At 43.8% G+C, this 13,883-nt stretch overlaps 1 protein-coding gene across 1 annotated transcript in view; it reads left to right on the top strand.

Annotated features, from left to right (window-relative positions):
• kcnc3a (potassium voltage-gated channel, Shaw-related subfamily, member 3a) overlaps positions 1–13,883 on the top strand; it is a 41,707-nt gene that overhangs the window by 15,228 nt on the left and 12,596 nt on the right. Inside the window, exon 2 of the mRNA XM_080300708.1 lies at positions 12,298–12,429. Within this exon, the coding sequence (XP_080156834.1) occupies positions 12,298–12,429 (132 nt within the window). The remainder of the gene's footprint in view (positions 1–12,297; positions 12,430–13,883) is intronic.

The following is a 13,883-nucleotide window of genomic DNA, read 5'->3' as shown; positions in this document are numbered from 1 at the left end:
TGTGAGCGCAGGTAAAAAAAAGTTTGCAGGTGCAAGTGTTGCATTTTGAGGAGAAATTTATTTTGAGCGAAGAAAAGCTAAATTTGAGTGAACAAAATTCACTCCTGCGTGCAAAACATGTATTTCAGTGTTTGCTATTATCCACACACACACACACACACACACACACACACACACACACACACACACACACACACAACAGCAGCCCCTCTCGCTCGCTATGTGTTGCTCGTGCTCTCAACATTTCTGCCCGTGCGCGCTCAACTCTTTCTCTACACCGTTATATTTGTGCCACAAAACCAGCCAATCACAGACTTGGATGCAAAAAAATCTGATTGGCTGTTTTGGTCTCCAATCAGCTCGAAATGACGAAATGCAATATCCCCGAATGCATTTCGTCCAAAACTTTTAAGATATTTTCAAATATCTGCTCGATTTATAGGTGTGTCTTTAATGTCCTGTGGCAATCTGCTTTTCAAAGAAATCCAGCATGTCCTTAAAAGCAGCTCCCGACTCGTAGTTTCCCTGAAAACCACAGAACACAGTTTTCTGTTTATCTGTCAGCTGCTTTTTGGTGACTGAGAATAAACTGCTCTGAAAAATCTAAAACTGCCTCGGTAGGAGTCCTGGAAAGCCCAAGTGAATGCTTTTTCTGCCCAAAACTATCTCAAATTTTCTGTTATTTTAAGGAAATGTGTCCTGATCTTGTTTTCAGTCAGTCTACGAAACAAAGTTGAGATGTATGAACATTTTCAATGTACAGAAAGTTTTGTATATGGGCAGAAGAGTCTGTAAATGACTTAATGAATAGGTGACACATGAACATTTTAAGTTGTTTACAGTCATAACGTAATCTGACAATAGCCAGTCACATCTTAATAAAGGCAAACAAAAAAGACAGACCAAATCTCCAACATTAACGTTTAAGGTTAGGTTAAGCTAAAGTTACAGCTCAGCTACAGTTAATTGTGATTCACTTACATTTGCTCCTGTAGGCTTACACTGATGGACTGGGGGACTGACTTGCTGCATTCCCAAGCAAGTTGACACATAGCTGCTACTCCCTTATCCTGGTTCTGCCTGTTAAAAAGGGTCTTTTCCTCCCCACCATCCCCAAGAGTTTGCTCTGATTGTAAGGGTTTTGTCCTGTATTGTTGAGCCTTACCCCAACAATCAGACGAACCAAGCAACAGTGGGAAGAAAAATCTCCTTTTAAACAAGAATGACTCTAGTTTGATAATTACTAATGATTCAATGTAATAGTAGTGTATAATTACATAAAAGGTGAAAGAGGTAAGTGGAACCCCCACCCCCCACCCCCTAGGAGCCCAAGGCTATTTCATCATGGCACTGTTGACCATTGCAGAAATCAGGATAAATAGGAAAACTAAGCAAAAATAGTGCATTGACTTCTGCTTACCTGCCTCACCTGAGTGAATGTGTGTGTGTGTGTGTGTGTGTGTGTGTGTAACAGAGACTATATGGAAATGTGAAGAAGTCCTATGTCAGACATCAGTTATATGAAGCGCTTCAGTAATGGCAGTGCACACTGTTGCAGTCATGCACATAATGCAATGACAATAAAGTGAACACAACATTGAGATGTGTTCCGTAATCATAGTGTAAAAGAATTATATCTGTATTTATATTTGACTCAGTAGTGTCTTCTCCCCCCCCCATAGTACTATATTCCATTATGATGATCTCATTTTGGTTGTCCCTAAGGTGCTGTTCCTAAATCAGTCAGTGGAGCTATAACTTATATCTCAGGCCCATAGCTCTGGACACACCCAGAGACATAAATGCATGTATTTTAAGAGTCCACCATTCTTTCTAGAATCTATGAACTTTTTGGTTACAATGAATAGAAGACCAAAATCACACTTAAATCCATGATCCCAATCAATGTCTTTCTTCAAGTCAAAACTTTGGAAAATTGTAGTCATGTTTTAGACCCCATCGCAGCACTGACACTGTGCTTGTTAGGGCTGCGAATGAGATCTTAAGAGCTGCTGATATGGGTGAAAGTTCTGTGGTACACCACTGTGAACAAGAGACCCGACAACTCTACGGATCATGCTGTTATTTCTGCTTTCTCTGTCTCCATCCCACACGCACACACACACACACACACACACACACACACACACACACACACACACACACACACACACACACACACACACACACACACACACACACACACACACACACACACACCTTAGTGTTTTTTGTAGTTCCAGCTTTTCAGCACACATCCAGCTGTTTCTACTGTCTGATTATCCACATTCTCAGAGTCCCAGCATGCTCCTTGAATAGGAGTGGCATGATTAAATAATGGTTACAAGCTGTCGACCATTCAACCCAGGCACTGCCCCCTGAACCTGCAGCCCCATCCTTCCTCTGCCGCTGAGCCACCCCCACATGCCCCCGTTGCCCAACTTAACCAGGGTGAATCCTTTATCCTAAGATTTTACGCAGGCAGGATGCGATGGCTGCTGTCTTGTCCATCTGAGAGCACACCTGCCCACCTCCCCAGTGGTACTCCAGGTACTGTACCGCCCTCCATCAACTCCTTCGGGTTAACCGTGAGCCCTGCCGACCTTAAACATTGTAAGACCGCGGCAACCTGCTGCACATGCTTCGTCCAGGTGTCAGTATGGATGATGACATCATCCAAGTAGGTGGCAGCATACAGTGGGGCAAAAAAGTATTTAGTCAGCCACCGATTGTGCAAGTTCCCCCACCTAAAATGATGACAGAGGTCAGTAATTTGCACCAGAGGTACACTTCAACTGTGAGAGACAGAATGTGAAAAAAAAATCCATGAATCCACATGGTAGGATTTGTAAAGAATTTATTCGTAAATCAGGGTGGAAAATAAGTATTTGGTCAATAACAAAAATACAACTCAATACTTTGTAACATAACCTTTGTTGGCAATAACAGAGGTCAAACGTTTACTATAGGTCTTTACCAGGTTTGCACACACAGTAGCTGGTATTTTGGCCCATTCCTCCATGCAGATCTTCTCGAGAGCAGTGATGTTTTGGGGCTGTCGCCGAGCAACACGGACTTTCAACTCCCGCCACAGATTTTCTATGGGGTTGAGGTCTGGAGACTGGCTAGGCCACTCCAGGACTTTCAAATGCTTCTTACGGAGCCACTCCTTTGTTGCCCGGGCGGTGTGTTTTGGATCATTGTCATGTTGGAAGACCCAGCCTCGTTTCATCTTCAAAGTTCTCACTGATGGAAGGAGGTTTTGGCTCAAAATCTCACGATACATGGCCCCATTCATTCTGTCCTTAACACGGATCAGTCGTCCTGTCCCCTTGGCAGAAAAACAGCCCCATAGCATGATGTTTCCACCCCCATGCTTCACAGTAGGTATGGTGTTCTTGGGATGCAACTCAGTATTCTTCTTCCTCCAAACACGACGAGTTGAGTTTATACCAAAAAGTTCTACTTTGGTTTCATCTGACCACATGACATTCTCCCAATCCTCTGCTGTATCATCCATGTGCTCTCTGGCAAACTTCAGACGGGCCTGGACATGCACTGGCTTCAGCAGCGGAACACGTCTGGCACTGCGGGATTTGATTCCCTGCCGTTGTAGTGTGTTACTGATGGTGACCTTTGTTACTTTGGTCCCAGCTCTCTGCAGGTCATTCACCAGGTCCCCCCGTGTGGTTCTGGGATCTTTGCTCACCGTTCTCATGATCATTTTGACCCCACGGGATGAGATCTTGCGTGGAGCCCCAGATCGAGGGAGATTATCAGTGGTCTTGTATGTCTTCCATTTTCTGATGATTGCTCCCACAGTTGATTTTTTCACACCAAGCTGCTTGCCTATTGTAGATTCACTCTTCCCAGTCTGGTGCAGGTCTACAATACTTTTCCTGGTGTCCTTCGAAAGCTCTTTGGTCTTGGCCATGGCGGAGTTTGGAGTCTGACTGTTTGAGGCTGTGGACAGGTGTCTTTTATACAGATGATGAGTTCAAACAGGTGCCATTCATACAGGTAACGAGTGGGGGACAGAAAAGCTTCTTACAGAAGACGTTACAGGTCTGTGAGAGCCAGAGATTTTCCTTGTTTGAGGTGACCAAATACTTATTTTCCACCCTGATTTACCAATAAATTCTTTACAAATCCTACCATGTGGATTCATGGATTTTTTTTTCACATTCTGTCTCTCACAGTTGAAGTGTACCTCTGGTGCAAATTACTGACCTCTGTCATCATTTTAAGTGGGGGAACTTGCACAATCGGTGGCTGACTAAATACTTTTTTGCCCCACTGTATGTAGTGTGTGGATGCAGCACTTGGTCCATGAGTCCAAAACTGATGAGTGTTGTGAAAACGAGCGGTGGCAATCTGTTCCACGAGCATGGGGTAGGCCCTGCGACCACTCACTCACTCTGCGGTAGTCAACACAGAGCCGCATAGATCCATCTTTCTTCACCACAAGAACTATGGGGCTACACCACATGCAAGTGACTCTTCTATTACTCCCATTTGTATTATCTCAGCCAACTCCTGAACAAATGCAGAGAGGTGAATGTTGAGGTAACATGTCAGGCTGTGAATGCTCCATCAAGACAGAGGTCAGATCTGTCTGCTGAAGGATCTCTTTCCTTAGAGGAACGCTGGGCGATTCTAGACCGCCTGGGTCTATCCTCAAAGGAAGTCTGGTTGCAGGTTTCACTGTGACAAAGGATCCAGCAACTCAACTACTTTTTTTCTCACTGGGCTTTTATTTAGACTTCAAAATTCCAAATACTGATAATACTTTGTGTTTGCTGGATATATAAAAGTGTTTATGGTCACATGAACTATAAAAGGTGACGATGTGCCATTTAACCTCATTTCAGCTGAAATTCACTCAAAGGTGACACTTTGTCCCAACTGCATAGAGAAACTCCTCATCAAAGCTTTCCAGTGTTATGAAACCTGAATAACATTTTTGGCATTGCGTAATAGAAACAAGACAAGATGTTATGTTGGTGAATAATTCATACAGGAATATAGACCACTGGTCTGTTCTATCCTTCATGTGTGTGCTGTGTTCACTTTCTGCCTGCAGTCATTTTGTCCCGCTCTATGATTTGGCAGCCTGGGGCACTATTTGGCAGACCTCCGTCATTTCTACTTAGTATATCGGAGTTGCTTCTGCATTGAGTGAGGCACTGCAGCAGTCTGCAGCTTGTAGCAGTAACACTTCAGCAGAGCAGCAGGGGACAGAGGAAGGAGAACAAGCATACCGACGTTTCAATCTTATCGTTTTTTACTTTGTTTTTGGCTTAACTTTTAACTCGACTGAGATTGTTTGATTACTAACGAATCTTCTTGGTAAAATCTACTCAGACAAGTCCCGTTTTGGATTATGTAACTGACCAGTTCAGAGTGGAAACCATCACACATTTAGCTGGTTTGTGATATGACTCTATGCTGTTTTAGTACTGCAGCCAGTGTACAGATGGGCGGCGGAGCCACATGACATTGTAACTACCCTTCCTCCTACTGCTTTCCTGTTTCACTGTACCTTGGATAATCATTGGAGCATGTCATTATAGCACAGTATGCAGCTCTAGGCTCTGCAATAGATTTGAACTACCTATCCTGCTCTCTATGTTTCGTCTGGACAAGGACAGAAATTACAGGAACATAATCAAATGTATATTTTAAACCTGTGATCTTGCAGATGACACTGCGTAGTCAGTCAAAGACAACTGACAAATGATGATTTGTTACCAACCAATTAATATGCCAGGAAACGCTTTGTCGGTTATTGTACTCTGGTGGTAGTTTTTACATGAGTGTACACCACCTGTGCACATCCCAACTGAATGGATCTTTTCTTGGGAATCTATCTTCTGAGGGGATTTAATCCATTGCTTTATAATGGAAATATGTCAAGTCTGCTTTGTTTCCCCTCTAAAAGAATCTGATTGATGGTGTTCCCGGCATCATCGCCCCCTTCTCACTGAGTCAGTGCAGTGTAGCTTTGCTTACATATGCGTCTGCTGCTGACTGGAGAGCAATTAGTATCAGGAGTGATTTGAGAGGTTTGCGCAAAGATCAGCTGGTTGGCTGCAGTTGTTGTAAGATGTGCTGTTTGTCTCCGACAGGGGAGGAAAGGCGAGAGGGTGAAATCTGAAGGGAGGGAGACAAAGTAGAGGGTCCTTCATTCAGGAACCTGTGTGACGCCGTGCACTGAGGAACAGTGTTTAATATGTACTGCAAATTCAATACGACCAACTTAACCTTTTAAAAACACCAACAGGTGAAGTGCAGCCTGGTGTGGATTAAAGTTAAGTTCACTTTTAGGTTTACCCTTTCAGACAGAATTTACATTTTTGGGCATCGCTGGAAGGAAATCATGAAATAGAAGAACTACAAGGTGCGAGTGGAGTCAGATCCCAGACGTGGACAATAAGGGAAAAAACCTACAAACTTACTAGTCTAGTACAAACCTGCTTAATGATTGGTTGGCAGTAACAGTCATCTTTTACAAAAACACAAGCTACGTTTCTCGTTTCTTGGTTGACTACGGTTTATCGATCCGCCCAGTACTCATTAACAAGATCTCAGGTTTTGAACAGAGATGAAACATTTCTCTAAAATATAAATGTGATATTGTTCCTGTAGTTTCTGTCCAGATGAAACGCATCATAAATCACAATTTAACTGCAGAGTGAACCAGAGATCCAGGCTAGCTGGTTGTTCCTGTGTCGAGTCAAAGGTATAAAGATAAATGCATTACAGACATTCGCTTATTTAAAGCATTGCGTTCAGCTTTGTGCTCAAATTACAGGATCAAGTTTGAAGAATAAAAATTTAACTTGAGAAAATCCTAAACGGTGGTCATAAAAAATGACCCCTACCAGACTTAAAACTCCTTTTTGTCACTCCCTGCATGTCATCACTTGTCAACAGCAGGGAAACAGGTTGAGGGCTTCAGAAAACAAAAACATAAATGAGCACGAATGGGAAAACTGACAAGAGAGTAAGAAAGGGATTTGAGAGAGGGAGGTGTGCTCAGACATTCTACCTTCTGTAGTATGCTGAGAAGCAGTACACTGCAGCACTGATATCAAAGCACATGCATCCTGCCTCTCACCTAACCCTCTACTATGATGTCCTTCTATTCGTTTTGTCGCATACATGAGCACACATATCCACACGGCCTCGCCACACACGTCGGAAAAACTTCAAATGTGTGTGTGTGCATGCAGAGGGATCTCAGCCAACAGACTGCTGTATTCTCCTCCTGCTGGGGAGCAAACAGTATGCAAATCTTCAGCCAGGCTATTTGTACTGAAGTCACCTTACAGGGGACACTGTTTGTGTCTTTTGTGCAGTGTAGGGGAGGACATCCCTCTTGCTGCATCACTGCTGCAGTTATGGCAATCATCGGCTATCAGTTTGGAAAGTCTGTAAAATGCAGTCCCAGGTTTAACCACAATGACTGGTTTCATTTGGCCATCACAGAGTTACAATTTCAGGATTAGTGTTCACTTTCACTGTAGCTGCAAGAATTTCTCTCTCAAAAATGTCCTTTCCCAAAGACAGCCTGCCAAGTTAGACTGAATGACAAGTGAGCTTCATGATGTAGTCACCTGAGATGGTTTCACCTCACAGGTGAGCCTGTCAGGGTTCATTGGTGGAATTTCTTGCGTTCTTAATGGTGTTGGGAGCATCAGCTGTGCAGAAGTCAGGCTGGTACACAGCTGACAGCCCTGTTTGACAACTGTTAGAATTCATATTATAGCAAGAACCAATCAGCTAAGTAAAGAGAAACGACAGCCCATCATTACTTTAAGAACTGAAGGTCAGTCAGTTGGAAAATTGATAAAACTTCTGATGTGTCTGAACTAAACGTGTCCAAGTGCAGTCACAAAAACCATCAAGCACTACGATGAAACTGTCTCACATGAGGACGCCCCAGGAAAGGAAGACCAGGAGTCCCCTCTGCTGCTGAGGATACATTCATCCGAGTCACCAGCCTCAGAAATCACAAGTCAACAGTTCAGAGGAGACTGTGTGAATCAGACCTTTATCTCAAATAGCTGCTAAGAAGCCACGACTAAGGAAGAGCAACAAGCAGAAGAGATTTGTTTAGACCAAGAAACACAAGGAATGGACATTGGACCAGAGGAAATCTGTGCTTTGGTCTGATGAGTTCACGTTTGAGATCTTTGGTTCCACTCGCCGTGTCTTTGTGTGTTGCAGAAAAGGTGAACATATGGTCCATGGATGGTTCCCATTGTGAAGCATGGGGGAAGAGGAGGTGTGATGGTGTGGGGGACATGCAGCGACATGCCATCCCATCATTTAGTTTTCAACAATGACCCCGAACACACCTCCAGGCTGTGCAAGGGCTATTTGACCAAAGAGAGTGATGGAGTGCTGACCAGACAGCCTGGCCTCCACAGTCACCTGACCTAAAGCCAGTGGAGATGGTTTGGGATGAGATGGACCGCAGAGTGAAGGCAAAAGGACCAAAAAGTGCTCAGCATCTCTGGGAACTCCTTCAAGACTGTTGGAAAGCTGTGGGTCTTAAGCAGGTCAATTATTCGTTTCATGATGCAGCATGTTTTCCTTCAGTGAAAGGACTTGAGTATACTGTAGGTGTAACCAGGCTCGATTACACTTTGGTGTAAGTGGCCCAGCCAAATCATTTCCTTTTTCCATTTGGGTCGCTCGAAGGAGCTCACTCACCAGCCTGAGTGATAGGATGCCTCCTGTGCAAACAGTCGTGAAATTTCCCAGGATTTCACAGTGATATTATATCAAAGAGGACGTGGTTGGGTATGGGAGCCATAAAGTGGTAGGCCACAGAGGGGCACAGAGTGAGATCAGCGTATGCTGAGCTATAGAGGTCAGAGGCCACCAACTTTCTGCAGAAGCAATCAGTAAAGACCTGTGCTGAGTCTGCGCTTCCACAGGCCCCGCTGGTTTAGAGACTTATTACCCTTAACGAAGCAAGACGAACAGCGATCGATTGATTTTACTTGCTAGCAAGGGAAGGACCTCAGAGCAGCCCTTCTGCCCTCGGTGTCAGACCACTTCGAAGAACCATCACCCCACAGTAGCCTTTCATTTCTGTGACACAGAGTTTACACAAACACCCATTGTAACCCCCCCTATGGTGCGTCATAAACCCTAAGGCATTGAGTGTGCATGTGTATGTATGCTCGTGTGTGTGTATGTGCATGCATGTGCACGTGAGTGTGTGCGTGAGTGTGTGTGTGTGTGTGTGTGTGTGTGTGTGTGTGTGTGTGTGTGTGTGTGTAAATGCGGGTGTGTTTGTGTGACTTCCTGCTCACAAAAGGGTCATAAAGGCAGGAAGTTTACTAAACAAGAAAACAGAACCTTCACACAGGACGTGTCCCTATAATAAAACGCTACAGTCTCCCCCACCATTCAACTTCATGTGGTGTGCAGATTAGCTCAAAAACAGTGCATTACAAGCTTGATGCAATTGTTTTTTCATGGCAAGTGCATCCAAACCTCACATCACCAAGTGCAATGCAAGAGTAAAGCACTGGTGTAAAGCCCACTGAAACTGGACTCTGAAACAGTGGAGACGGCAATTCGATGGATGAGTTTGGTGGCTGCAGAAAAACTGTACTTAGTGGAGGTGGAATAATGGTGTGGGGTATCTTTTTCAGGAGTTGGGCTCAGTCTCTTTGTTCCAGTGAAACTTAATCCTTCAGGTTACCAAGACATCTTGGACAATTTCACGCTCAGTTGAACAGTTTGGGGATGACCCCTTTCTGTTCCAACATGACGGTGCACCGGTGTGCAAGGCAACGTCTATAAAGACATGGATGACCAAGCTTGATGTGTACACACGTGGACAGGCAAATTAATTTATAGCTTAAGTTCTACTGGCAGCAGGACTTAAATGATCTTATAATGTGCTTTCTTCCTGTACGTTGGTGGCTGAGTGAGTCTGCTCTCCAAGTAAAATGGTTTTGTTGACAATGACAATACAGGGTGACTGACACAGGCTGATCCAGCATCCATGTTACTGAACACTGGAAAGTGTGAATCCTTTTGAAGGTGGTTTACGGTTAGCGTAAGTTTTAGAGCTGAGAAAATGGTTAAGGGAGAAAATGAATGCAAGTCAGTGTGATTTCCTCTGAAGGGATGGAAGCGCTCTTCTATGTGTGTGTGTCTGTGTGTGTGTGTGTGTATATATCCAGGGCAGCTGTAGATAGCAGTGTTAAATTAGTCCGGGATAATAAGCTGTGGGACTTGATTTGCTCCCTGCGGATTAGAAGTAAACTTCATCTGTCCATCTTCATCACTGACCTGAAAGGCAAAGGCACAGACTTGAGAAAAAGCAAGCAGATGAAAATGCTCACATACGTAGTGATTCGTTGTGAGCACACACAAACAAATGACATACATGTGTGTGTTTGAAAAAGCACAACTGCATGACATTACTGACTTTCATCATTGACCTACAGAGAGCTGCTGTTTGACATGTGAACACATGTAGACGTGGTTTTCATGTGCTTTGATTCTAAAACGACTAAAATGTAACAAAAATGTTACAACGGCTCAGTACCATCATTGAGCTTATTACTTTTCCCACTCATTCACACTGTGACATATATACATAAATGTGTGTGTGTGTGTGTGTGTGTGTGCGTGTGTGTGTGTGTGTGTGTGTGTGTGTGTGTGTGTGTGTGTGTGTGTGTGTGTGTGTGTGTGTGTGTGTGTGTGTGTGTGTGTGTGTGTGTGTGTGTGTGTGTGTGTGTGTGTGTGTGCGTGCGTGTGTGTTTTAAAACCAAATATCCAATTGAGGGCTGTAAGGAGTATTTGTGACTATGCTCTGTGCACAGTGTATAAGCTGGCAATTGATCACCACCAAATGCAGCAAGCTGAGTACAGCCACAATGCTTACCATGGATCCTTTACAGGAATGGTATGCAGTGTGTCTTTCAGAAATTTGCAAACACTGAAAAACTGAGGACTGAGGAGGCAGGTTTTAAAAATGATGTACAGCACATGAACAGTGTGTCATGTCCTTCATCAAGAAAAGAAATGAAGCTGTGACACAGGACCTGACTAACTAACTGAAGCCTCATCAGAAATGATCTCAGCGGAATGAATCAAGAATCTATTCTTAAGGGGTGTCCAAATTCATGGGCTGCATCCTCCTGAGGAGCATTTGTAGACAGATTACGTCACAGCGACGCGCCGAAGGCTGTGCAAATTCGTAGACTCCTCCGAATGCAGCCGAAAAATGCGTCCTCCTTTTCCCCGAATTTGAAGGATGGGCCAGGTATGTCCATCGTGGCCTACCACATCCCAGAATTCATAGCGCGGCCCAACCAAACTCCAGTTTCCAGCAACTTTTAACATATTTTCAGGTGAGAAAGTAGCCGTGTAAACTTCAAATATCTGCTCGGTTTATCAAGATATCGCATACTTGCAAAAGTGCTCCGACGTTTTCGGAGACATCTGCTACCCACCAGCTCGATAGCGAGCCGGGAGGTCGAGGGTCACTAGAGCCGCCGAGAACGGCACAACTCCCGGCACATCATTTTCAGATCACCGCGGTCTTTTGCTACTCAGGTTAAACGTGATATATAAGTCACTTAGTCAACCTAAAAATGTTATTGTTGGGCTTTTTTCAGTGTTTTATTTGTTCGTGAGTAAATCGGTTTGGCTGAGATTAAAGTTATTAGATTAGATTAGATTAGATTAGATTAGATAAAATAAAACTTTATTAATCCCCCAGGTGGTTTTCAGACAGCTGAATAAACGTCAAACAGAAAACTGATTAAACAGAAGTATGAGACGGTCGAGCGTTTACTCCAGTGTCCTGTTATATTTTAGATAGCAAGGAGCAGACGGCCGAGTTTATTAAACTCCACCAAGACAGCGGTGACGCTAATCTGAAGGCTAGACCGTCCAATTTCACAGGGGTTTACTTTGGGTCTACCCGACCTTCTGAGGACCCGGCCCACGTAGACCGCGAAGGCCGGGTCCTCAGGAGGATGCAGCCCATGAATTTGGACACGACTTTAATGAAGGGGCACTTTCTGCATCCTTTGTTTCTTCCTTACTGTGTTCTCAAATATGTTGAACCACTCAGGACCTTTGCACTGAATCGACAGGATTACTCCACACTGGCTTCAGTGTGTTGTTGGCACCCCCTCCTGTGGTAGAAGTGCACTAAAGTGAGTTGGTGATAATGTCCTGATGTTTTGTTTGAGAAAACAGAGTAAACTGTAACACCTTTCTTGTTCTCTTTCTACTGTCACTGTTTCTCTACAGTATGTGGCTTTTGCCTCGCTCTTCTTCATCCTGCTCTCCATCTCCACATTCTGCCTGGAGACCCATGAAGTCTTCAACACCATCTACAACAAAACAGAGAATGTCACCGTCGGCAACGTGACACGTGAAGAGGTACAGTAAAGTTTTAGTGACACGCTTTGCCTAACCACAGTAGGTACCGCCTTGGGAAATATATGTCTCTTTAAGTACCAGTCATGTGACAGATATTAAAATACAGTAGCATCGGCCTAAAACTTCACTACATACATAGTTGGGACAATGTTATGTCTTATATAAATGCTATTACTGACTGCCATCAGCAGCCACAGCTGTATTTGACTCAAACAGTATTAACTGCATGGCTTTGAAACACTCACATAGTCAGGGTGTGACAAGTGACAATAGTAACTGCATTGAAACACTCGCAGCAAAGGGGGCTAACAGCTCTGATACTGCATTCACACACGCAGCAGGTGGGAATATTAATAATAACAGCTCCATGCCATGCAAAACATTAGCATTTAGTCATTGGCAACATAGCCTACACTCCTCGTGTGTGAATGGCTCTGTAACACTGCTCTGTGATGTTTGGATCAAGGAAGGTCAGCTTCAGCCTCACACAACCTGCTTCTGTATTCTAGCATATGAAGAGAAACCTTTCTTGCATGAATATGTGGTCACCAATGGAAGTGCATGGCCTTGTCTAAGAGTCAAAAATGTCAAAAACGTCTGATTTCTGAAAGCAAACTTCAGTGTCTCATCACAAGATAGTTCTCTTAAACCCTCCTGCTCTTTGGGCATGCTTCGAGGCTGAATGGGTTTCTCACTTCTGCTGTCACTGGGAAATATTCACTGAACTGTCTGAGAGAGACAAGGTGCACAATGATGCTGTCTCTGACAGTGAGGATCAGGTTGTTGTCAGACAGGAAGCTCCAAACTGGGGAAACCTGAAACATCGCCTGTCTTGACCTTTAGCAAGCAAGCAAGCAATTTATTTATATAGCGCTTTCAGATCAGCCACCAGCTGAACACAAAGTGCTGTACACTTGACATGCCAAACATGACACATTGAGCATGTTAAAAAAAAAAGAGAAAAATAGTAATAATAATATAAGATAAGTAAAAAAAAAAAAAAATATATATATATATATATAAAAACACATTTAAAACAATAAAATCAGCACATTCGATTAAAACAATAAAATCAGGGTCAGACTGTGTCATAAGCCAAAGAGTAAAAATGGGTTTTAAGACGTGTTTTAAAAGTGAAGGGGCCTCTCTAATGTGCTGGGAAAGATTGTTCCACAGATTAGGCGCAACAATAGAGAAAGCCCCGCCCCCTCTGAGCTTCCTCTTGGACCTGGGTACCTCCAGGAGCAGCTTGTCAGCTGACCTGAGAGACCTGGGGGGTGAGTAAGGATGCAGAAGCTCAGAGAGGTAAGTTGGGGCAAGACCATTTAAACATTTAAACACAAACATGAGAATTTTAAAATGAACTCTAAGATATACAGGCAGCCAATGGAGTGAAGCCAGGACGGGAGTTATGTGCTCTCTTTTACGAGTTCTGGTTAAAAGTCGTGCAGCAG

The sequence above is a fragment of the Astatotilapia calliptera genome, chromosome 4 (genome assembly GCF_964374335.1).
Source record: "Astatotilapia calliptera chromosome 4, fAstCal68.1, whole genome shotgun sequence".
NCBI lineage: Eukaryota > Metazoa > Chordata > Actinopteri > Cichliformes > Cichlidae > Astatotilapia > Astatotilapia calliptera.
This window is presented reverse-complemented; position numbering and strand designations above follow the sequence as displayed.